This window comes from Chaetodon trifascialis, chromosome 10, assembly GCF_039877785.1.
Source record: "Chaetodon trifascialis isolate fChaTrf1 chromosome 10, fChaTrf1.hap1, whole genome shotgun sequence".
Classification (NCBI taxonomy): domain Eukaryota; kingdom Metazoa; phylum Chordata; class Actinopteri; order Chaetodontiformes; family Chaetodontidae; genus Chaetodon; species Chaetodon trifascialis.
In genome coordinates this window covers 6,724,463-6,750,589 of record NC_092065.1, presented here as the reverse complement: position 1 = coordinate 6,750,589, position 26,127 = coordinate 6,724,463, and the positions used below count along the sequence as shown (strand labels likewise).

The window sequence follows — 26,127 nt, the reverse complement described above, 5'->3', positions numbered from 1 at the left end:
CCCTATTTCTGGAAGGCTGTATCTTGTTTCACCTTATTTTAGTGTTTACTCACAATCTGCTTGAATCTGCTCACCTTGCTTTTCCCTTCAGTGCTCTTTTCCCAATACACGCATGCATGTGTTTTTATCACTTGTGGGGACATTACATAGACTTACATTCATTTCCTGGAGCCTTACCCTAACCTTAACCATAACCACTATTTGCCTATTCCTAACCCTGTACCTAATCTAATCTAACCCGTAACCCTATCCTCAGTCTGCACCCTAAAATTTAATCATTTACATTAAGGGGACCTGCATTTTTGTCCCCATAAGGCAGGTGAGTGATAAATACCTGGTCACACACGCACACACGCACGCACGCAACGCACGCAGCGCACGCCGATACCTGTTGTCTCTACTGCACACACACTGGCTTGTCCTGCCTCTCTCTGTTTCTTTCTTTCTGTAAGTGTCTGCTCTGCTGACTTTCTTCAGCCATATGTTTTATAAAGTCTGAAAAACAAAACCTCCATGATTCTGTTTTCACAGCAGCAGATGCTGCATGTGGAAGAGTTGATGTTAATAACGTAACCAAAACCAGCGTGAAAAAATCGGCACCAACCAGGTGCATTTACAAGCATAAGTAGGGCTGCGTTAAACAGGAGAGGCCGGACCACAATCAGTGCATTTACAAGGGGGACAAAATACCAGACAGCGTCTCTCTCTCGCTCTCCCTGCATTTGTTTGCATCACATGTGCAATTGCCAGCAGCCCCTTCTTGTGAAAGCGGAATGAACAGGTAGAAAAGGGAGATTGTCCACGAGTTAATCGATTGCAAATGCTGTCGTTCACATGGGTAAAAAACATAAAAACAAAAAAGGCTAAGAAGGGTCACCAAACATACTTAGTATACTTGGCCTGCTGAATTATAGTCTGTGTGGGAGACACTGCTACATTAGCCACGACTAGCATACAAACGACTATATCTCTGGTTCTGCTGCATCGATTTGTTTTTTCTTTTCAGCCGTCCATTGCGAGTCCATCAGTGTTATAGGAATGCAAAGCTACATCAGTGTACTCTTTTAAATGTCCAAGGGTTGATATTGTTTTGGCCTCTTGCCTCGTTGCTTTGTCTTCATCACAGTGTTTGCTGGTGAAGATCCCTCTGAAGCAAAAACAGAAGTTCAAGATAATGGCAGCAGCCACATTTCATATTCACAGTGAACCGTGTACTGTATGGGAATCGAGCATTGCACCTTGTGAAAATACCATTGAACTGATGGCTGGTGGTATGGAACAGGATCCCGCAGAACCGTAATGTGCAGCTAGAGGTTATGTGGGGGCAGCGCAGCCGGAGACAGCCGGCTGCGTCCTGAAAATAGCGGTGAGATCTCAGTTCTCCACACAGACAGATACTCTGGAGGAGAGGAGAGAATGAGTCAGCTGTCCTGCCGACACGGGCCAAGACGAGGAGACGGAGAGAATGAAAGATTAACGATGAATCAATCAGCGTTAGAGACGCCACCATCGGAATGGCTAAGCAGAGCTGAAGGACACCCGCGGTCTGAAACCCACGCCTTAACATCGAGAGTGGAGGATGATGCTCCTGTTGCTAAGGAATACCTGTTACCTTGGTGATAACGAGACATGTTTAAGGATGAGTCATCAAGTTTGGAGCGGTCAGCTGTTCTGTATGGCTTCTCGGTGTTCGGAGATGTGTTAGCAACGTTGTGTGACTTTCTTTGTCATTAACAGCAGGATACGTTACTGATGTCAAGCCTCTGAAGGCATGTGGACTTAATTATTCAATCCAGTTATTCAAAAAGCAGAAAGCTGCGATTCATATTTCCTTTGTCTTGTTCATAGGATTGCTGCGTAAAATAAATGTAATTAAGTTTCAAAGAAGATGTGACAATAGGTTCAAGATGCATGGGAATAATGTGTTTTTGTAATTATGTGTTGCACAGCTGCATGTAGTCTGGCCGGACTTTAGCAGGAAGAACAAACACAATGGACACAACTTTTGAAAATGTTAAAAAAGGCACTCATAGTTGTTAAAAAAGTCCCTGTAGTAACTCTCTCTCATTCTTTTCACTGATCTTTTCAAGAAAAAAAAAATCCTCATACTTTTCTTCTTTCTCACTCTCAGTAGATATGTGTCATTAAATGGGGCAACCACTGTGAGACCGAGATTCCTCACAAGTGAACAGGAATAGATAAGGGATTGAGGAATTCTTTTAACTGGTTCAGCTGCTCATTTGTTTCAGATGGAGGACTCGCCCCACAAGCAGCAAAAACAGGCCAAAAATATGTATGGACTGGAATCAGAAGAAAATGAGACGGATTGTGCAGACTTTTGAGATATCACAACCTCTCTTCTACAACACTAGAGACTGATCATATTCTGTCTTTAAGATTTACTCATGTGATGGAAATTAACATGAGAAAAACATATTAACTATGCGGATCATTTCATTTTCATCTTCTGTGCCATAAACCTCCATATTTGTTAAAAAAAAAAAAAAAACAAGTAACAAGTGCCACATGTTTGCACCAAGTGACGTGTTTTTCATTTTAATGAACATGGCCAATTCCACACGCCACCCTGCTGCTGTAAATACTGATAAGGGACCAGATCACAGCTGGAAGTAGTCCCTGGCAAAAACACTATTTACTCCTGTTTGGGTAAAGTCTGAGAGAAACAGGGCCTGGAAAATTATTTACCCTTTAAAAATGAAAGCATTGAGTATATTCATGACCCATCTTAAAATTTTTAGGACTTGTCAGTGCAGCTCTAGTGTTGATGCTGATGTTGATGTCGACTGCAAACAATTAATAGTCATGATGACGCTGGATTCTTGTAGCTGTGGACATGGAGCTCAATTTCTCAGAGAATGAATTCTTGTTTTGAAGGAAATGTAGAAGTTGTTTTACCTCTACACTCTTACACACTGTCACGTCAGCAGTTTACAGCAACAAAGCTGTTCAGGCACGATTACACAGTGTGTTATGATGAGGAATGTAGTGGTAGGAAAATTGCTCTACCATTGGTGAAGAATCCACTCTTCAGTAGTGTCTCAGATTCCATCTCCTCCCTGTGGATTCTGTCAAATAACTCATTTTACACCTGTTTATTTGTTCAGTACGCTCCACATCCCTCCAGCACAACGTAACATTTCCTCTGCAGTTACGATGAGCTTCTGCAGACTGCATGACACGGCTGGTCTTCAGGTGTGAATGATCAGCAGCTTGGACATTGCTCTCTGCTGACTAACAACAAGACAACCGTTTCTAGCAGGCTTGTGTTGAACTAATCATGGTGTACATAAATACTTGTATGTGGGAAGAGAAATGCCTTCTTTAGCAGTTCTTTTGTGAGCTAATTTGCTAATTGTGTGCTAAAAGTAAACCATGCAGGCTGAGAAAAATGTGCTGGGCTGTTGTAAGTCTAACACTGGAACCTCAGATGCCATTTTGGGGCGTGAGAGTTAAGACTGAAAACGGGCAGCGCCTGTGTTCAGATCCATGCACATCACACTTACACTTGGGTTAGGGTGTAAGAAGCAGCTTGGGCATGTCCACACACATAACAAGGCACATTCTGCAATTATTTACTTCCACAGTGCAGGGTTATAGGCTGAAAGGCTCCTGTCTCAACCTGTGCCATACAATCACATGTGCTGGAACAGCGCTACCAGTTTCAAAGCAGAAATTAAATTATATATTAATTTAACTTAAATCTGAACTGAATATCCTATTTTAAACATGCGTCACTGCGCGACTGTTGCCTTTAGAAGCTCAGCCACTTTTATATGACCGTAGGAACCTTAAAACACACAGGGCATTCCTCGCGGCTCATATTTGCTGCTCCCACACGGCTTCATGATGAGGTGGTCACACACATGCACATGTACGCACTTGTCAAGCTGAACCAGTACTGTGATCCTGATAATCAGCACAGCTTTTCCATTACACCCACCTTAAGTTCGTGTTGGGTTCATTTTGAAGTGACTGGTATGCCTGCAATGAGAAAAATGACAGACAGACAGAGTCAAACCTTTATGATACTGTGGAACATGTGCACAAAAATGAAAGGCACCAGGCTCAGAAATGCAGAGTTTACCGAATATGATATAGCTTTTTCGTGTTGTTTGTGGTCTTTATTGCAGCTATTTAAAATGGTTGAAATAAGCTTTTAAAAGTTATGCAAAAAAATTGATGTGATTTTAAAAACTACCACTTGCGGTACAAATGTGTAGGTGATTGTGGCTTTTCTCACCACTTTTAGTGAATTAGGCACGGTTAATTGTTCAGCGTTCAAAAGATGTAACAAGCATCTTCTGAGAACACATGCAAGAGGTAAAGCAAAATTATATAGTTTCAAAAAAGCATAAAAAGCCTGATGAAGTTCATCTTCATGGAAGGATTTTTTCTTATCTCCCAGGCTTTCTGTAAGTAAATTTAAATATTTCATGTGTGGACAGCCAGCTGAATTCTTGTGCATCATCCATTTTCACCAAATAAATTTCTGTTTTTATCTTATTATCCAAAGTGTCGCTCACAGGTGCAGAAGTATTTGCTTAAAACATAGAAACTGGATCCAAATCGGTGTAAACAGTGGAAAAAGTAGCATTAAAAGTGCAGTAGCTGCTGGGCACAGGCGAGGTAGAAGCTCGCCCTTTGGATGAAGAGCAAATTGATGCTCCTAGTGTGCAAATTAGTGCCAATAAGTGGAGGAAACTGATTAGAAGACATTTAACCAGGAGGACGGAACTAATCATAGCTGATTGGTTGGCATGAAACCCTGCATGCTGTTCAACCTCAGTGGCTCATTTAAGAATGGCTAGTTGAAAATACTGATTGCAGTGGTTCAGTTTCCAATCATTAAAAACCTGATCTGAAATGATAAAGAAAAGTGCAAATGGCTTGTTTTGTCTAGAGGCTATTAAACAAGGACTCGGTGTTGGAGATGATCCCGTGAAGCACTACAGCACTGGTCAAGCAGAATGTCTGTGGACTTTGGCAGCCATATCAGCCTCTGGGGTGAAGACCGGCATGGCACAGTGCCACGAGTGAAAGAATGAATTAATGCAGTATTTGGAATACAGTCTGTCATTGAGTTGCTCTCTGGATCGCTGTGGTGAGTTTGCATCTTTAAAAAAAAAACAGAATGTGACATCTCACCTTTACACAAACAACAACAGGGGAAAAAATCATGTTGTTACATAAAGGCTGCTCTGTATGTTTGCAGGTAATGCCCTCGCCGTTCTGCCGCTCAGAGATGAGCTTGTTGTCAGCCTCCTGTTTGTTACTGCCTGTGTTTTCCACTTGCTCAGCACTAATGCTTTCTCCACCTCCACCTGTTTTTCAGTGTAATTTAAGGTGGAATGGTTAGCAGTATGTCTCGCTGTGGATCGATCAGTGTTGATAAAAGCACACACCCACGTGTGGTCTCTGTGTTAGGTTGTATAAAGGTTTTGTGCATCAAATGCGTGGAGAAGTCTTACTTTGGCGCTCTTTGTTTTGTATATTTTCCTCCCTGATTTGATCTTTTATGCATTTCGTCTCTCTTTTGTTCTCTGCTTGTGTCTTGGTTTTGTTCTGACTGGCCTTTCTGCTCGTCAGCGTACAGTAAACTGTTCTCTTTCTCCCTTCCTCTGTCTCTGCTTGTGTTTGTCTACCTGTGTTTGTCTGTGTACTGTATTTGTCTCTCTGTCTTCTGTATGTCTCTTACCTGTCTCTCTATATCATTCTCTTTGTTTTTGCCTCCATATTTTCTCTTCCTGTGTCTGTATCTATACTCCTCTCTCTCTATATCTGACCTCCTGTTTCTTTCTTATTTCTGTCGTCCTCCCTGAGTTCCTTCCTCTACGTTATCTCTCTTCATCTCTACCATTTTTCTTTCTGTTTTCTGTCTCTTCACCCGATCAATTCGTCTTCATTCGGTCACCGTCCTTCCTTCCTCTGCCTGTCTGTCTTTCGGGCTGTGGCGTCTTCGCCATCTTAATGTTTTTGCTGCTCGGCTCGGGTCCACAAAGTTATGTGGGGCTAAGTGTTCACACAGCCAATGGCAAGATGAGCTGTATAAAAGCACAGAGCTAATAGATGTGATGTATGACTCTGTACGTGACTGCTTTGGTAAGGAAGCAGCATCCCACCGCAAGGACACAGCCCTGTGCTGCATGTGTGTGTGTGTGTGTGTGTGTGTGTGTGTGTGTGTGTGTGTGTGTGTGTGTGTGTGTGTGTGTGTGTGTCAGTTGTAAAATAGCAATGAAACCTCAATGCCAAGTTATCTTCTGTCCTTCGCTGCTGCATTGGAAGAATCATTGCTTTTGTAGATGTGTGTGTGCGTGTGTGCTTCAGCCTTGCCACCACGTTAACACTTTGTGTCTCAGATACCCCCCTCCACCCCTCGCTCTGCAGTTGCCATGGCAACGTACCAAGAGGCTCCATCATGTGTCTGCGCCTGTGACCGCAATTTTATAAGAGCTCACAAGCCCTGGCTTTGTGTGTTTATGTTTTTATATACTTTCTGTCTTCATTTTGATCATGTTGCCGGTGCTGCGAGGTGACGCGGAATGAACAGTGTTTGTCGAGCTCTCTCAGGCCCAGCTTTGGTCTCACAGAGACATCACTGAAGCATCGAGCTGTCTTAAAGTGAAGATTCGATTGAGTCACGATAAGGTTGATTGAAAATGTCAGCTAGTGAATGTGAGAGCTATATTCTCACCCCTGAGCACATCACACATTGTTTTGATATAACAGGCTTGTGACAGGAGAGCTCATCTGACAGAAACAGAATGAGATGTGGAAATGTCCCTCAATCAAAGCAACTCTATTCTCCAGTCACAGTAAATGATGTGTGCGAGCGGCGAGTTCACTTCATTATCTATTAGTCTGATAAACAAAATAACTCACAAAATGGCAAGAAAGGAAATATTCTTACCTCTTTTTTCATTATTACACAGGAAAATTAAAAGGAACACCTTCTGAAGTCAAGTTAAACAAGCTTAATTGCCTTTTTAACTCCTCACAAAACACACTTCATTCAAACTCAACCAAATCTTCTTTCCTAGTCTTTCTACTGTTCCAACATCCAGCTCTCATTTGGTCCAAATAAAGCCTTAATTCACAGAGTTACATGTGAAAATGTTCTTGCTCTACATGCTGTTTATCCCCTTCTACTGTCACTGGCCTCTTTGTGCTCCTGGGTTAGCTCGCAGAAGAAGAAGAAACAAAAAAAATGGGCTCAGCCAATCGCTAATAGCTGTTGTATTTGTCCAATCGTCCAACTGTACTTGACCCTTTGGAACATGTCTGCAGGTTGCATATGCTTAGGATAAGGTCAGCCAAAGCGTGACTTTTCTGTTTTATTTCAGTAATTTTCAGAGGCTGTGAGAGGTGAAATTATCAGCAAGAAAAAAGGAACATCTGAAAAGTGAATGTAATTTGGCAAAACATCAATGACCCCTCAGATTGAGTTTGCAGCCGCTTGGCTTGGGAACCACTGCTCTAAAGCACATACAAACAGTTGTGACCACTGGGATAATAAGACCAAAATAGATTACACATGAGATTTTGTTGGACTGCCATGGAGTATTATCATAGCAAGCTAAAAAAAGCACCATGGTTTGCCGTGTCCTGACACAAGCAGCACAGCGGCAGGTTGCCGTGGAGGTTTGGTGGGATCGGCCAAAAACAGAAACGTTACAGGCGTGTTCCCAAAATCTCCGCAAATAGCCACGTGTGCCATGGCAGCATCCAAAAGCAAAACACCGAACCCCCCGCCTGATCAATCATTGTAAGTCACCCCGGATAAGAGTGCCAGCGAAGGCCTGGAGGAAGAGGAGGCCTGAGCTCTGCAGCCTATTTGTGCTTCCCCTCTCATGGGCTCAGTTCCATTTTAGACAAGCAAAAGGAAGTGGAGGAAGGCTGGTAACTGAAAGGACTGACCATGAACATGAGCCCTAAAACTGTCTGATCAACTCTATCTGTCATTATATTCTGTCATTTGTCATCGTCTCACTTCTTGAATACCTCAAACAACACTTTTTTTTTCATGCACTGCATTTCTCCAAGTTGCTTTTTTTGTCTGATTTTGGACGGTGTCCATTTTTTCTGCTTATTCTTGTCTGAGGTGAGGGGTGGGTGTTGACTGTCTCGGCTCCAGACAACATCAGCCCATGAACCACATGCAACTACGTTTTGGCCTGGATTATAATTCTGTATTACTGTTTATAGTCACTCCATTTAATTACATTATAGCAAATGTATCATACTGACATCTTAATTTCTAATCCTCATATATTGAAATCTGTCGTTGCATTAGCTTGCAATTAATTCTTTAGACTATCTAAATAATTTTTTTCCTTTAAAAGCAATAGTTAAAAAGCAGTTGAAGACACAGTTTTTGAATACTTTTCCAACGACTACAGGGAAAGCTGGAGTAATATCAGCTGTGTTTGGGTTTGACTCGACAGAAGCGGTTGTAGATGCATCAGGCTTTTGTATGTTTTTGCAGGCTCTTAAGCGCTGCACTTTTTACTCATGAATTGTTGATTCTATTGTGTCGGAAATGTAGAACAGGGTTTGTTGTACACCAAAAAAAGTCCTCCGTTACCTAAACTAATAGTTATTTATTCAAGCATGTGCTGCAACTGGGCTCCGTCTTCTTGCAGAAAATGCTTGAATACATATAACTTAGCTGTGTTTTATTGGTGTGCAGCAAGCCCCTTCTTCATTTTTTTTCTGTGTTATATTGCTGTGGACTTCTGATGTTTTTATTGTATTACAAAATTAAAAAATGTCCGCGATCTGCTGACGTCCTTTCTGTCAGTTTCTGTAGTTGCTGCCTCATTCTTTATCTGTTCAGCAACACTGACTGTTGATGCTGTTGACGGTCATGCCAGGCGTAGCTCTGCTTTCATTTATTCCAAACGCAGACATGCAACGTGTCACTTCCTGAGCTTTCCTGGTCCTCTGCAGTGAAGGCCTGTCTGACACAATGTGTTCAGAACAGCGACTATAAAAGCTTTCATGAACTTAGTCCTGGATGAATCACTGTTGAATGCTGGCAATCATCAACAAGTTATTTTTTTGATGTTAGTCATCTGCACTTAAAGCTCAGTCTACAGTTGCACTCGCTGTGAGTCACGGCGAGAAATTCAAATAGAATGTCGAGGTGAAATGGCCGAGGCTGTGAGGTTGATTTCCAGTAAAAACTTACCTGATAGGTTACCTGACGTCCATGCCACTCTTGTGTTCGCAGGCCTGAGACCCAGCAGAAAGCCCCGCTGAGTGCACCCCCTCCCCCACCGCCCCCTCCGCCTCCCCCTGAGCCGGCAGGGCCCCCGGAGCCGGAGGAGGAGATCCTGGGCTCCGACGATGAGGAGCAGGAGGACCCCGCAGACTACTGCAAAGGTCAGACAGACCCACAAACGCTGCAGTCATCTGTCCCAGGCCGCCCGTTACTTCCACTCTCTCCATCTGTCGTACACAGCTCAACAATGGCTTCCCTGTCTCCTCTTCCCGCTTCTGTCTGCATCTCTTTTCTCCCTCCGCCCTCGTGCAGTTTGCAGCGCTGTCATTCTAGCCATCAGTGTGACACGCGTGATAGTTGTGTCTCCAGCGTTTCAAGGTTGTTTGGTTGCTGCTAGAAAGGAGCGGCAGGCGGCTCAGGATGCCAAAGGCTGTGCTGTCTGCTAAGAGGTTCATTTTCATTAACCAGCTCTGGATCAAAATACTACACCTGTTCTGTAAAGACTGTAGAGCATACGCTTCACTTGTCATTCAGTATCTGTCAGAAAAACTAGTGCAGCCTGTTTTAAAGTGTGCGTATTTGGCTGTTACCATTCTAAATATACCACAAAGTCTTGAATCATAAGCCATAATGCATCATGAAGTCTTTTTTTTTTTTTTTTTTCCAGATGGCTTGTGTCTTGTTTTGGAGAAAAACTCTTGATTTCTGTGTGGTTGTTTTGGAAGAAGCACAGACGAACTGTCAGATCTCACTTCGGTGAGATGAAAGACTGAAAAAAAAGAGGACAGATCACATCTCTGTTGTGTGTTTTGGCTTCTTTTCAGTCTTTCTGTTAAAAACAAGTGATTCTCCTCATGAAGCTGTTTATGTGTGAGCTCTTCGGAACTTAAAAAACCCAATAATCTATGTTTACCTTGTTGAAAGAGTTACACGTATAGATTATTATTCCTGTTATTATTATTGTTATTATAGTGAGCAGTAGTAGCTGTAGTATTTGTAGTGTTCTGTGTGCATTTTGTGGCCTGCCCACCCTTCCAGTGTCTCTGCGCTGTTTCACTTAAAATTCACATTTTACACAAGTTTATGTTCAATAAAATACACCTACAACAAATGTAACCCTGGCAAGCGAGACCACTCTCTCGCCAGCTGGTGGTGTCACTGCAGCAAGAACAAAGAGGATTTTGATGTCTCATTTAGGAAAACATATTCAGCTCCGGGTTGAAGCATTACAAACAATTACAGACTAATTTTTTGTTTCACCTCTTAACAAGCGGCCCCTTTTTGTACACAAGCCCAAAAGTGATGCATAAAATGAAACGGTTATTGCTCTTGAACCTCTTTGATTACAGTCATGATCCTGGTCTCTCCTGAAATGGAACATTCTGGAGCATGCTGTCATAGAGTCACCGTATTTACCAGTGCACATACAACGTTTAGATGTTTTTTTCTTGCATGTTGCTTGTATGTGCATGCTGTTTTATATTGCACTCTGGTTGCAAGATAAGCAACTTGGTGCTTTTGAACAATGTTTAATTTGTTCATCTGAACTATTTTCATGTTTCTGACTCTCCAGGACAAAACTGTCAGCAGGCAAAACACATGCACAGATTTGCATACAGTACATTCTTATCTGGGAGAGGCCTTTAAGTGTACAGTGCTGTATTATTTGTATTTATTCAAGACAACTCATATTTGCTCAAGACTAAACAATGTGTGCTATTCCCTCGGGCAGCAACTCACAGTTATTTTTATCATCGATGAATCTATCAGTTCATTAATGAGTCAGTTCATGTTGCTTATTAAATGTCATCAGAATTTGTTAAAAATCCAAAGTTCACTATCATTCAGGAATAAGAAGAGCAACAAATCTTCACATTTTAGAAGCAGATTATGTTGTTTGTTTCCTTTTGTTCAGCGAATCACTTCAGCTCTCGTGTTCATGGCTATCTTTTGCTCGAGTGTTCTGAGGTCTGAAATGCAGCCTTTAAGGAGGAATTTATTCGTGGTAGCTTCACTTGATGCTGCCTGCCGCTGCAAATGTTTGTGCTTTACTTTCCCCTGCTTCTCCTTTTTTTATTAATCCACAACGCTTCTCTCCTGTCTCATTTTCTGTCTGTTTGACCTCCCTCCCTCGCTGCTGCTCTCCCTCCACTTCCTACTCACTAATGGATTTCATGTCATTGCCTGGTTAACAGGCGCCTGTAACCTTCATCTCCCTCTCTTTATCTCTCTCAGGAGGGTACCATCCGGTGAAGATCGGGGATTTGTTCAACGGGAGGTACCATGTGATCAGGAAGTTGGGATGGGGCCACTTCTCCACCGTATGGCTATGCTGGGACATACAGTGAGTCACACACACACACACACACACACACACACACACACACACACACACACACACACACACACACACACACACACACACACACACACACACACACAGGCATGTTTCCATTACACAGACTTAGATTCATTAACGTTAACCCGAACCCTAACCCCAGTCTGCACCCTAAAATGTAATGATTTCAGATGTGGGGACTTGCTTTTTGTCCCCTTAAGGAAGACAAGTCTCCATAATGTGACTGTAAACAGATTTATGTCCTTAGGCTCATGCATATAGACTCACAGGATACATGCACACACATACCACAGACATGACATGACCCAGAAAACACAAGTTCATACACACACATCCACACAAAGCCTTGCAGTCCTTCACTTCACCTTGCTCTCACACACACATGTACATACAGTAAACCACACACACCACACATGCACCTGTTGACAGGATCTGGCGCATCACCTCTACGACGGTTGCAACCGACACCACCCCACCACCCAGCCATCCATTTGCGCTATAGTGTTGTTTCTGTGTTCACGTGGCAACCTGGGTGGATGGATGACGGTATCATCAACCCCGTGTCACCTTTCACTGACTCTCACACACAATCTCATTTACTCGTGTCAGGTGTTAATTATACTAATGGTGGTCGTAAAGTAGTGAGCGCGCAGTCACCGTCCTTGACAAATATGGCAAGGGTGTCAGTGACCGTCGGTTATATTCAGAGTGTCGGTGTTAAGAGTCGTGTTGTCTTCTCTGTTTCAACTGTTGCAACTGTTCCAACATTCATAATTTACACATGAATTCACATCAGAGCAATGCCTGAATCAGAAGCTCTCTTCGGAGTTTCAGCTCATTGTTCAGTCGTCTGGCTCACAGCTTTACGTTTTGGTTCAGTCTCACGGCTCTCATACAGTAGTGTCGTTTTGGGCCACAGCAAGCAGCTGTTTTCACTAAAAAGCTTAAACAACCCACAGTTAGCGACTAGCTGGTGAGCATAATGGAGCCTTTAGCAGTTAAGAGCCACATATTTCCCTCAGGAGACGGTAGAGACCAAAACCAGAGCTAAAAGACAGCAAATGTTCAGTTGCGTATCCATATTTAATCAGTGGCCAGAGACACAACTCCAAATGACTGCTCATGTCACTCTGCGTCTGCTGCATATGTAAATAAGCAACTGTTTGAAAAGTTCATCGTATCTGCATAAAAATTGATGATAATGTCAGTGTGTTCGCGGCTTGTTTTCTGTTATTGCAGGTTTTAATGATTTTGGTAGATTTCCATTTGCATTACTTCCCACATACTTTTTATGCATTGTTTGTATTGTGTTATAATAGCTGCTCCTGGTGCCTGCAACAGTCTGCTAATAAAGGTAAAAGAGTAAACAAATAAGCTACAGCCTGTCTAAAACCATTAGTAACAGTGAAAAGCAGCAAATCATCACATTTATGAAGCAGAACCAGGTTATTTTGTCATTTCTGATAACTGACGTGAACAAATAATTGCTGCTGATCATCAATTCTAAACTCATCATTGCAGTACTGGTTGTATTTTTTGACAGTGTCATAAAGTAAGAAGCACAGCAGGGGATGCACCGATCTGATACGCTGGATTGTATCTGACAGATGTGACCGATCTGCATTCAACACAGTTTCTTCATTAATGTCATTCTAAAATTCATTGTTTTAGCAGTTACATTCATTGAGTCACCGAGCGCCCTGCTGACTCATCGCTGACTCAGAATAATTAAAAAATGCTCAACCCTAAAAATAAGGATGGTATTTGAATGTCACCACTTTGCTGTTTTGTTTTGTACTGTAAATATTAATGTCTTGTTAAAGGTGTCCACGAGGGGTTGGCCTCGAGATGGCAGGACTCTCAGATAAAATCCATTCATTTATTCGTTATTGTTGAGAAATGATATGATTATCTCCTTGTCTTACCTTAACTAAGATGAACCTTAATGAGTTCCAAGATGAAACAGCACAGGTATTATACACAGGAGGTACTTGATATCAGCAGATACCTTGAGTGTAGGTTTCAGACTGAGGGAGAGAAGAAGTCATATTGATGGATCCCTACAACACACAACACAGCATGCATGTGTAAATACGGGCTATGAGGAGGCTAAAAAAGTGTGTTTTTGGTGTATTATCAGTTTACTCCTCCCTCACATATATGGGAAATGATACGATATGTTTGTCAAAGGTTCAGTTGCTCTTTGAAAGGGAGGCTCAGACACCACCTGATAGCTGAAAACACCTGGTGAATTAAGCACAGTTGTGCAGCAGGTTCGAATTTTGATTGACTTCTACTGTTAGCATTACTGTTCTGTTCTAAGATGCTCCATAGCCACATTTGCATTTCCAGTGTGGGCAGTGTGAACGATGGCTGAGCAAAGGTGTAATAAAGGCATGGTGAGGGACATTTTACATCTTTGACATTAATCAGTGCTCCTGGCCCATCGGTGTGTGTGCGTCAGTATGAACTGAAATGACAGCATTCATGTGTGTCTTTACAGAGTGAAGAACTTTGTGGCGATGAAGGTGGTGAAGAGCGCCCAGCATTACACGGAGACTGCCCTGGATGAGATCAAACTGCTGCGATGTGTGAGAATCTGATTAGTTTGACATTCAAGTGTTTGGCAATCGTATTCGTTTCATCCTTCTTTGTCCTTTTGTTTCTTCTTTTGTTACTTATTTATCCCTCTGCTCCATTTTTCCCTTTACCCCCCCCCCCCCCCCCATTTCTCTGTTAACAAGAAACACTGAAGATACTCTGGTCATTCATCTTGCATGGTGGCTTCAGAGGACAGTCATCTTTGAATCAATTTTTCAGCATCTCTGTCTCCCACATCCATCTCCCTTGATCTCTTCCTGTCCTCACCTCTCTAGTCCTCATCCCACTCTTCTTCTCTCTTTCCTTTACCATTCTTCCTCTTATCCATTAGCCTGTTTCCTTCAGTAGTCTTTGTTTTTATCCACTGTCTGTCCTTCATCTTCTGTTCCTCCTTCCTGTCACGTTTGCTTCATCTCATTCTCGTCTTGTCCTGCAGGTGAGAGAGAGCGACCCTAGCGACCCCAACAAGGACATGGTGGTTCAGCTGATAGATGACTTCAAGATCTCTGGAGTCAACGGCATACGTATCCCTATCACAGTGCGTGCGTGCGTCCGTGCATGCGTGCGTGTGTGTTTGTGAGTGACAGAGATATGATAATGTGAATCTTTGACTCTCCATCCCAGATGTGTGTATGGTGTTTGAGGTGCTAGGTCACCACCTGCTGAAGTGGATTATTAAATCCAACTACCAAGGTCTGCCGCTGCCATGTGTCAAGAGCATTATCAGACAGGTAAGGACACACATGCATGCGCACATACACACACACACACACACACACACACACACACACACACACACACACACACACACACACACACACACCTGTCCAGCTTTTCACTGAATTCATCTGCAAGTGAGAATTTTTTCCTGAGACATACAAAAGCTTAGGTATGTCATATGGCAAAGTTTACAATTTCAGCTTCAGTGGTGCTTCTGATTCTGTCAAGTCAAGCATGTTAGACAGTGAGACAGTGTCCCTCTCTCTCCTGACCACCATCTGGACATAGACACACTTGTCTATGTCTGCCTCTTTCATAACATTATACTGTATGGGTCTTTTGATCTTTTCTAAAGCTCTGGAAATCAGGAACTGTGAAGCATGTATTGTAGTACTGACACTTATAGTACATCTATCTATCAGGAGGAGGAGGTGGTTAAGGAAACATCACAACTTGTTCAGTTTCTATGTCCAAATACTGCTTGAAAGACTACAAAAGACTGACTCAGAGAAAGACAGAATAAACTGGATGAAGAACTATAATGCATAAAGAGCAAGAGACAGAGTCAGGCAGCAAAATTCATACCAAATACTCAGGCTTACTCATACAGCGCATGCTATTGTGCACTTCACACTTCACACTTCAGTGCCACTGCCATCCTTAGACGGCTTTCAGGCATTTTCCCCCCAGCCACCTGATGAGCATGTGAAGTTGTTGAGCCATTTCAGCCGCTGCCAGCCCGCCGCCTCTCGAAGGCCGAAGATGAGCAGAAAACGAGACTGTTCCCCGCTTCAATCTCAAAGCCTCTGGACAGAAACAAATGAGAGAAACTGTGAAACAAAAACATCAACAGCCTCTCCTCTGCGCCCTCAGAGAATGCAGAGCATTAGAAGAATGGCTAATTTGGCTCTGAGGATGAAAGGGAGAGAGATAGAGAAGGAGAGATGAACTGGCCAAGAGGCTTCGACTGCATTCTTTTGAGTGTGTGCGCGCCTGAACAGCGAGTGTGAGCATGTTTTTCAGTAATAAAATCTGTGTCTGTTTATCTGAATGTGTTTGTAGGTCCTTCAGGGTCTGGACTACCTCCACACCAAATGTAAAATCATCCACACGGATATCAAGCCAGAAAACATCTTGATGTGCGTGGACGACGCCTTTGTTCGGCGTATGGCCATGGAGGCAACCGAATGGCAGAAAGCTGGGGCCCCCCCACCGTCTGGATCAGCAGGTAGATGCAATAAAACTCACACTGTGTGTTTTAAAGGAAATAGTTCAACATTTTGGGAGGTCTGAGAGTTAGATGAGAACATCAGTAACCCTCTCCAACAGGAAAACATGGTCACATCGGCAGAGGCAATGCGAGATGTACTTAAAAAAAAGTGTGTATGTGTGTCTTGTAAATAGAGGCATCAGAGAGTGTATGTAAGAGCGAAAGTATATCTGTATGCAGCGTGTAGATGTAAATGTATGCTGCAAATGCTCGTATCTGTCTGTTTCATATGAAGCTACTGCTAGCAGTCAGTCAGCTTAGGATAAAGACTGGAAACAGGGGAAGCAGCTAGCCAGGAAGTCCCTGCGCTTGGTCAAGAAATAGTCAAGCGCATAACCTTATGTAAAATCCCAACTTTTACTCTTATTCTTACAAATTAAACAAACAAGATATAACATTTAAATTAATGAGCTTAAGAAGTGCAGGTTTTGTTCCCTTCAGAGAGAGTCTGGCTAACTGTTTCCCCTTTATGTCCAGTCTTTTTGCTAAGCTAAGCTAACTGGCTGTAGCTTCTTATTTAGCAAACAGACATGAGAGTGGTCGGTCTTCTTCACTAACTCTAAGCAAGAAAGCCAATAATAATATTTATTGTTTTGGATTTGTTTCCTTTTTCCTTGAACTGTACTACCAAATTAGCATTTACTGTACTTGAAAGTGAAAGAAAAAACAAAGCAAACCTGAACTTTTTGCCATAATACCTATCTGGCAGCAGTATACAGTAGCTCCACAAAAACCCAGCATGCAGTGAAGTCTGTTGGTTTAGTGTTTTATTACTTATTTCTTCATCAAAATTTTGATTTTAAGTAAAATGGGAAGCTTACAGTCCATGTTGTAGGGTAACAGCTTATATTCCTGATTTGAAAATGGTATTAATACAGGAGTAAATGCAAATATACCATGAATCATCAATAATGTAATCATTTTTTCCCTGTAAATGATGGTGTTTAATATTAAAGTGCTCAGTACAGAAGAGGATTCACACAAAAGCCTTTTTGTACCTCCTCAGTTTCTCGCTTTTTTTTGTGCCACGCAGAGACATTTCTTGCTCTTTCATCTCCTGTCACCAAGTTCCTCCACTGAAAAAAAAACCAACTTCTAGAAAAACCGCCTTGACAAACTCGACATGAACCCTGTCCTCCTCGTGAACCCCCCACGAGCTGTCAATTGCTTGCATCAGCCAAAGGAGACGTTTTGAGCCTCGGGGTAACCAATTATACTGCTTACATTTCTAAGCAATTAAAGTCAGGAACTAAACCATCAAGTGTCAAAACTGGCGGTCTCTGTGGTGACAGAATCAGGAGAGACAAAATAAATAAGATGTTTAATTGTCATTAACATAAGCGAATGGGCTTTATCAAAAAATATTTGACTTACTTCTGCTGGATTGAAGCTATAGCACAAAAATGGCAACATTCTTTGGATTTTTTGTGTTTTATTGAGATTTATTGTGGTTTTTCATTTGCAGGTATGTGTGGACTTATTATTTTTTGTATACATTTTTACTGTACCTCTCTCCAGGTTTACTATTCAAATTTTGATTGGTGTCAGATGATTCAGTTGAGCGAATGCTGTGCTATATAAGAGCCTCAGACAAGAGAAGGGAAAAACATTAATGTTATGGATCTGGGACTAGCGAATAAGGCTGTGGGAGTGTGAAACATCCTTTTCTCCATTTGTTTGTAATCCTCTCGCTTCATCTACAGATTCTGTATGTATCAGATCCACAAAGGCAGCCTAATGATTTCCCTTTCCAGACGAGTAGCAGTATTGAACGTAGCGTGAACTCGACAGATAGATGGCGGTGACACTTTGAAACCTCTGATTGTTGTTGTTTTTCTTTCTGTTTGTCAGTTAGCACAGCCCCTCAGCTCAAACCGGTGAGTACAACAGATGTGAGTATGAAATGAGAGGAATGCACACACACACACAAACATAAACACGCACACACACATGAAGTCAGAAACAAAGTACATACAGCCTCTCACACTGTTCAATGTGATCTTTATGATAGCTAGTTTATTTGTAGTTTTTTTAAGCTGCTTTCTGAGCTCCAAGCCCTTTAATTGTTCAGGAATACTGTACGAGTTGCAGTAAAATTAGAAATTGGTTTCTTTGCGTGTCCCTGCCAGAGAAACCTAATGAAAATAAACTATTTGTTGACATACTGTAACTGTCCGGTGATCATTCGTGTCCAAAATGTCAACTTTTCATATGTTTGTGATCTCTTTATAACATGAAATATTTCTGAGAAAATGAGCAACAATCATCCTCAGACATAATTTATTAGGAGTTTATCACTCCAAAGCTCTACTAATCTGTGTCATCAGGACCGTGTGGATGTGGGTTGATCAGATTTGATTGACAGCTGTAACAAGAGCCTCACAACTCTCAGGAGAGTGACTCAAATGTTGCTAAATCCTGATTGGTGCACCTTTTTACAGCTAAGTCCTGCCCACTCCTGCTCTTAAAATAACCAAAATTGCTCTAAATCTGGCAGAAAATTGTGTGTTTGGAGTATGAAGGTGGTTTTCAAGGCTTTTAAGAAGTAGGAGAATTTAATTAACCTATAAATGAACACATGATCCTTCGTTTCAGCTGCTAAAAAAATAAAAATCACAACATTTTGAGACCGATATAGTGGACATGATAGTGGACATCACTTATAAATCATAACCCACCATCCAAATACATATCCAGACTTTTCACTCCTTGAATACCTCCTATTCATTTGTGCTTTTGCCTCCCCCGTGACTCTCCCTCCTCCTCTCTTGTCCTGTTTTTGTGACCCAGGTGGGGAAGATCTCCAAGAACAAGAAGAAGAAGCTGAAGAAAAAACAGAAGCGGCAGGCGGAGCTGCTGGAGAGACGGATGCTTGAGATCGAAGCCCTGGAGAGAGAAGCCGAGAAGAAGGAGGAGAGAGCCAGAGAAGGGGGAGAGAAAGGGGAGTGTGAACACAACCTGTCCTCGCCGCTGCAGCAGCCGCCGCCGCCGCCACAGCTGGGCCCCAGCATGGCCCTGGGAGAGAGTGACGAGGATGACGAGGATGAGGAGGATGGGGAGGAGGAGGAGGAGGAGGGAGGAGAGAGGCCCATCAGGTTGACTAATCATACATGTGAGTGATTTTTCCCCAGGTTGAGTGACGAGGGTTACACAGATACAGATACAGAATAAATACGCTTAATGTGGTAAACAGAGCATGAAACACGTGATCTGATCATTGACAAATATGTATTTCAGACCAGTCCTGGTGGTCCAGGTGTTTTCACATTCAGTCTTTGTCTTCACTGAGTGCTTCCATCTCTTATTTGTTCAGCAAAACTGAGCTTAATTGCCATTTTCCTTCATTTTTAACTGAAACAAATTGGCATTTCCATCTGGCTTTCAGGCTAGCCTCGTGAAATGTAAAAAAATAACATATTCTCTGTTGGAGTCTGAAAATGTTGGTATTGGTGTCAGCTTCAAAAAGCTTATCCTGTCTTGTCTCCTTGTAGGAATCCAAGCGTATTTGCATTCATTTAAAGTCGCCAGTTTGTTATTTTTAGTTTGTTTAACATACTTGAAGCTGAGGCATTCATTATTGATTTAAACAGCACGGTGCAGTCCTCTCTTTCTTTAAGGGAAATGCACTGTGAAGGAAGCACCATATTTAGGTTATCTTGCAGTTTTTACTGCATTCAGGTCGCAAGCATCTGGAGAGCTGATTTGAAAGCAAAGCTGGCTTTTACAGATCTGCAGCATGAGGGCGTGTGAGTATCTGCATGCAGGTTTGTGCGCTCTGTCTGTGAATGAATAGGAGGTGGATTGGCTCCAACTAGTCGGCCCACGCTAGTCCCACTGTGTATGGAGGCTAGGCTGATTCACAAAAAAAAATCAGTCTTTCGCCGTCTCCCTCCTCCACCCTCTGTCTCACCACCCTTCCCTCTCCTTCATTCTCCTATTCTCTCTTTTGCCTCCTTCCCGATCTTTATTCTCCTTTCATGCTGTTTTCCTCACTGCCTACACTGCCTTTGATTATATCTCCTTCCCACCCACTTCCTCTTTTGACTGTTTTTCTTGTCCTCTGTCCATGTTAGGCGCAGCGCCTCCCCAGGAGCAGAGCGAGGCACCCCGCATCACTGATGACGACCCCGATGAGGAGGTGGAAGAGGAGGAGGAGGAAGAGGAAGAGGAGGAGGAGGAGGAGGAAGAGGAGGAGGAGGAAGACCCCACGTCTGCTGTTGAAAAAGATACCCCCGTTCCCCCCGCCACAGAAGAAGGTAATGGAGATGCAACACAGGCAGAGGGAGAGGACGAGGAGGTGGAGGAGGAGGAGGAGGAGGAGGGATTAAAAGGAGAAGATGGTGAGAATGAGGAAGAGGAGGTGGAGGAGAAGGTAGAGGAGGAAGAGGAGGAGGAAGAGAAAGAGATTGAAAAAGAGAAGAATGAGACAGAGGAGCCAAAGAGTGAGAGCAAAACGGAGGAGGAGGCAGCGGTAGAGGAAGAGGAGTCAAAGGAGCAAGAGGGGGAGGAGGATGAGGACGAGGAGGAGGATGAGGACGAGGAAGACGAGGATGACGACACGACCACGGAGCTCCTCACGGACACCACCTCCCCCCCCATCAAACCCCACAACAACAAAAGCTACTCGGCCAAAACCAACGGTCACGTTTTGTTGGGATCTGAGGGACTGAAACCGAACCCTGGCACCCCTCCACCTCCCTCGCCCACCCCCGAGCCGCTCCTCTGCCCCCTGGTGGAGTCCGAGCTCAGCTACACGGACAGGGACAACTCTCTCAGCTCTGGATACGAGATGTATAATGGTGAGCTGGCCGAACCGGGCCTGACCAACGGCTCCAGCGACCGAGATCGGCTCATGATGCCCCTCTTCCCCGACCTGCCCCTGGATCCAGTGCCGGGAAACCCCATTTCTGTTGGGATGGCAGACCTTGGAGCAGGCCCGTCACCCAACAGCCCCACCGCTGACCGCAGTCGCACTGTGTCTTCCTCGAGCACAGGAGACACACCCAAAGGTAAGACATGGTTGCTGGACATCCACTGATTTACATCCACAAAAAGATTATTTTCACACATAAATGCTGATTTACTAACTCAAAAAATCCATTATGGAGCCCCAAAGTGTTCAGTATGACAAGCTGTATGTTTTTTACGTTTTCCCCAAAGTGACATGAGTGCCATCCAGCAGCTGCTCCACTGACTCTTAGTCCTCTGCTGTTTTATTTCTATTCCAGCTAAACTCCCTCTCAGCTCATTTAACCCTCACGCTGTAACGCTGATCTCAACACCTATATTTTTCACACCCTGTATCCCTTTCTATTCTGACCCGTCATGCTCCTTCAGCTGCTCTGCCGTCTGAACTTAAGCCAGCAGTGCTGTTCAGCTCCCAGCTGTTCGTGAAGTAATACGGTCCACTTTCAAGCCTTTATGTGTAGCTCAGCATCAGCAGCCCTCTCTGTCGCTGTCTCACTCCATCATTCTTACCTTATCTCTCCACTTCTTTCTTCTTTCTTTCATTCCCTGTGTGGTTTTGGTCTGTGCCTTTGATGCAGGCTACCAGCGTCGCCATTGCTAACACTGTTCAGATCCTCTGTTTATGTCCTTTTCCCTCCTCCTCTTAGCATTAGTTGATTGGATGTCCAAATTTACTCACAAACACATATCAGACACATTGTAAATCACTGAGAACCTATTCATCCTTTTTCCAGTGATGTTGGATACACAAATAAGCCTTGCAGGAAGCTCTTTAGCTGAGACCGACTATTCCTGTCGGTGTCCAGTTACACTGTATGCTTACTAACAGTTAATCCTTCCAGCCAATCAGAATTGAGTGGCTCATCAGTGGTATAAGAGGTAAATAATCACTTGAATAAATTGTGTTTATATGAACATATCTTTCAGGAAATTAATTCAAATATAACAGCTTATTATAAGAATACGACTAATAATGAAAATAACATTTTGTACTAATGGGTTGAATTTTAAGAATTTCTTTATCACAAGTATGTCACACATAATTAGTTCATTTATGTTCTTATTCATGGGATGATGTATATCATAATATCTTTTTTATTTAGAATGCTGAACACTTTGGGGCTTCATAATCCATGATGAAAAATGTGTTTTAAGATATGGAAAGGATATGCAATAAGCTCACAATATAAAGTGGATACTGCCTGTCAGTACGTTTCATCTGTACTAATCAGATTTCTTACATATTAAATCAACAGATTATTTAATGCTGCCTGATTTATGCTTCCTTCTTGCCAAGGTCTCGACTGAAAAGGAAATTTTAATCTACATGTAAATGAGAATTTCACTTGGATAAATAAAGGAAAGGAAAACAGAATCATAATTAGAGTTAATTTAGATCTTAGGTGAGGTAACGGATCAGCAGAATATGAATAACCATCACTGTGTTTTGATTCTTTATCTTATGTAATACAGTAGCTAACTGGTAACATAATCCAGTTGCTCATTATTATGTTTTAGTCTCCAGATATCGCCTCTGTGTCTTATTAATGAGTCACCACCAGCATCACTCATCCACCCACAGTGTTCAGTTTATTATCAACAATTTGGACTTTCCAGTTCTAGGGTCAGTTCTAGGGTCACATCTCCCAAAACCAGGGATTCTTAAAGTCCACACCTGGACCGAACAGCAAGTCAACCTGGACCCAGTCCATATCGTAACTGGCGGCCTGCGGGTCACCCATCTGACCTGCAGAATGTTAATGAATTCAGAAAATGGGCAAATCTAATGTTACTCACCAGTAGAAAAGGTCCAGTCTGCCCGGAGAGTGACTGTTGATTGGCTTGCAAACCACTGGCAACGAGCCTAAAAGTCCATAATTCATAATTCACCCACTCTACTGACAGTCACAGAGAATCACAAAGCTTATTTAGTCAATGCAAGAGGCGTCACTTGGGTTTCTTTTTGTTGGCCAACTGTTGTATTGAGCCTCTAGGAGAGTGTTATTGTTTGCTTTCTGGGATCCTGAAGAGGAGTGTTTGGTTCAGATAAGGCCTAATTCAATGTCAATTAAACTTTGGGTTCTGTACTGAAAAAAGTGCGTAATTTTCAGTTCACCCATTCTAACATAAACCCACATCACAAATCAAATCACAAAGATTGTCTGTTAGACGCAAGAGGCGTCACTTGGGTTCATTTTCATTGTCCAACTGTTTTATTGAGTCCCATAAAAGGAGTGTTTAGTTGAGATAAGGACTTGTTCATTGGTAGCTGAACTGTGGATTTTATATGGAACACTGAAGTCTTTTCTAGTTCAGTATCTAGTTTTCATTGTGGATTTTACATGTTTTTCAGGTGTCTATTCACACTGATATAGACTCATAAAATACCATTACTAAAGAAAAAAAAGGAGTTGAGGACCCCTGCCACACCTCGTGTTATGAGTTGATCACAGTACATTATGAAGTGGAACGTTTTCTATTTTGAAATACGTTTTCTGTCGATCAATAAGTTGTTGCTGGCGTTGAAAATACGGTGTTGCTGGAGATCATTCACAGCGGTCCTCTCCCCAGATGAATGTGGTCTTAATGTCATGGCGACGTTAACTGCTGGAGACAGTGTTGTGTGTTGTTGCAGGGGGTTTCCAGATAAATTGATACAGAATGAGTCAGTGTAATTGTAAGAACATGTTTGAGTCAGAAATAAATATGGACTAACCGTCGGAGGCTTGTCTCATTTTCATGCTGGACCAATCACGAGAGATGTGATGTTTATGAAATGACTTATGGCCAATTGCTTTGAATAAAAGTCAGATGCAGACCTTTGAGTGATAAGAGCTCTTGTCTTAAGTTAAATTAAAATTTTAAACAAAAGTTACCTTAATTGCAAACACCACATAAAGTCTGTTTTCCAGCTAAATCAAAGCCTAAATGAATTAATTTAGGACCAACTTTCTTGTATTTGGATTCCTTGCTAAACATCTGAAGACTCTAAAGTAAATGTCTGTCGGTGCACTGGAGTGAGTGAACTCCTCATCTCTACTTCCACTTTGTGTTAACGCTCTTCTTCCTCACTTCATCCCCTCCCAGTCAGGGCCAGAGCTGCAGATCTCCTCATCAACCCTCTAGACCCGCGCAACGCTGAGTTCATACGAGTCAAAATCGCTGATCTTGGAAATGCCTGCTGGGTGGTAAGACACAGTATCTTGGCTTTAATATGACTGGATTTGAACATTTTGATGAACTGCAGGTCTTCCTCAGGCAAATAGTCACAGGGAGCAATGACAGATAGGTATGGAATAATGACCAATGGCATCTAATCACATTCATGGGTGTCAAGATACCCTTTTTTAAGGAAAATATAAAAATAAATTAATCTAAACAGATGCACAAATGTACAGTAATTTAAAAGTGCTTTGCACAAACTTCCAATCATTTGCTCACAAAATATGCGATAAAATAATCAAACATTCATTTAGTTACTTAGGAGTAAAGTTGGAGCACTTTAACACTGCTCATGAAATTAAAAGAAGCTGTGAATCCCATGTGCGGCCTCTCTCTGGATTGCAGTTTTATTGTTTTGTTTTTTCTACCCAGCACTTTTCCCACTGAGATTTTTGTGGATGGACACACAGCTTCTCGAACTTCCTCTGAATTATTAACCAAAACGTACACGTGGTGAGAACAGCACCATTAGAGACTGAGCTCTGGGGGGGGTGGTTGCTGTGGGTCTCACAGTCTCTGAGATTCAGATATTTTAAAGAGTGTTGGGCAAGCTACTGGTGTAGAGAGCTAAGCTACCGGTTACTCTGCATTGCCTCCAGAGAAATGTCAAAAATAGTTTCACCACATTGAAGCAAACTTCACTTGCTATGTCAGTGATCAATAAAGCTGTCAGTCAAACTGCTAATTAAACAATAAGCTGTGCTGTTTGCTCTCGCTGCTCCAAAACAAACAAGCATGTGCTCCACATCATAACAAAAAGCAGGTGATGAGAGCGTGTGCATGTTCATCTGTGTTTTTGTGTGTGTGTGTGTGTGTGTGTGTGTGTGTGTGTGTGTGTGTGCGTGCGCACCTGTGCTTCATTGGGTATGCTCAGTTTAGTCTCGGGTGCATTTGCTGGACAAACTGTTAACTCAAAATTGAATAACTCCACTCAAACAGCTGCAGAGAAAGAATAGAGATCCCGACTCCCTCTGGATCAGTTCCTCTCTGTCCTCGTTCTCTGTCATATTTCCATCAAGGAAACTCAAGCTGGCGTGTCTGTATTCCCCTGCAGCAGAAACGTTGTAGGCATGAGTCCAAAGATTGGTCCGTGATGTCACGTCATATGGAAGTGCATCTGTCGGCTGCACATGCACGTCAGCGTATGGCGTTGGAGTCACTTACTGATCCTTAGCAGTTTTATTTCAGGCTGAGTTTGAGCTTCAGAAATGCTTTGGAAAAAGCTCAGCTACCGAACAGCTACTTCATTCAGGAAACAGCGACGCTACTGAGAAATGTAGTGTAACCTAGTAATGCTGCTACTTGTAGCACCACCTCTGCCCAGCACTGATATTAAAGCTCTCCTTTAATCTTCCTGTAAGGAAGAAGACGAGGAAGAGGAGAGGTATAACAATAACTAGAGAGTTCCACGACAGTATGTTGTGTTTACAGCTGCCTGTCAGGATCAGCTTGTAGACTGGTCTTAGATAGGAAGTTAAGTTCATTTGGATTTTTTTTTCTCAGCTTGTGCTTCAGATGCTTTGCATAAGGTTACATTTTCAAAGACAAAAGGTGAATGGGATTTAATCAGGCAATTAATTAAAAAAAAACACAAAAACAAACTCAGGGAAGTTGTTTTATTGACGATTGGTAATGCTGTATATTTGTATACTAAGAAATATTACAAACTTACAGTAATTAATTTTCATTTTCATCTTCTCTTCTCTTCTCTTCTCTTCTCTTCTCTTCTCTTCTCTTCTCTTCTCT

At 42.5% G+C, this 26,127-nt stretch overlaps 1 protein-coding gene across 6 annotated transcripts in view; it reads left to right on the top strand.

Moving 5' to 3' along the window:
- srpk2 (SRSF protein kinase 2) overlaps positions 1-26,127 on the top strand; it is a 71,102-nt gene that overhangs the window by 37,205 nt on the left and 7,770 nt on the right. For 3 of the 6 annotated variants that reach the window (XM_070972189.1, XM_070972186.1, XM_070972188.1), the window contains 10 exons: positions 9,251-9,402; positions 11,477-11,585; positions 14,104-14,191; positions 14,638-14,725; positions 14,826-14,932; positions 15,984-16,149; positions 18,043-18,068; positions 18,982-19,303; positions 20,265-21,200; positions 24,247-24,347. In XM_070972189.1, the coding sequence (XP_070828290.1) occupies positions 9,251-9,402; positions 11,477-11,585; positions 14,104-14,191; positions 14,638-14,725; positions 14,826-14,932; positions 15,984-16,149; positions 18,043-18,068; positions 18,982-19,303; positions 20,265-21,200; positions 24,247-24,347 (2,095 nt within the window). Of the gene's footprint in view, positions 1-9,250; positions 9,403-11,476; positions 11,586-14,103; positions 14,192-14,637; positions 14,726-14,825; positions 14,933-15,983; positions 16,150-18,042; positions 18,084-18,981; positions 19,304-20,264; positions 21,201-24,246; positions 24,348-26,127 lie in introns of all 6 variants that reach the window. The other 3 variants (XM_070972185.1, XM_070972184.1, XM_070972187.1) reach the window with 1 other exon arrangement.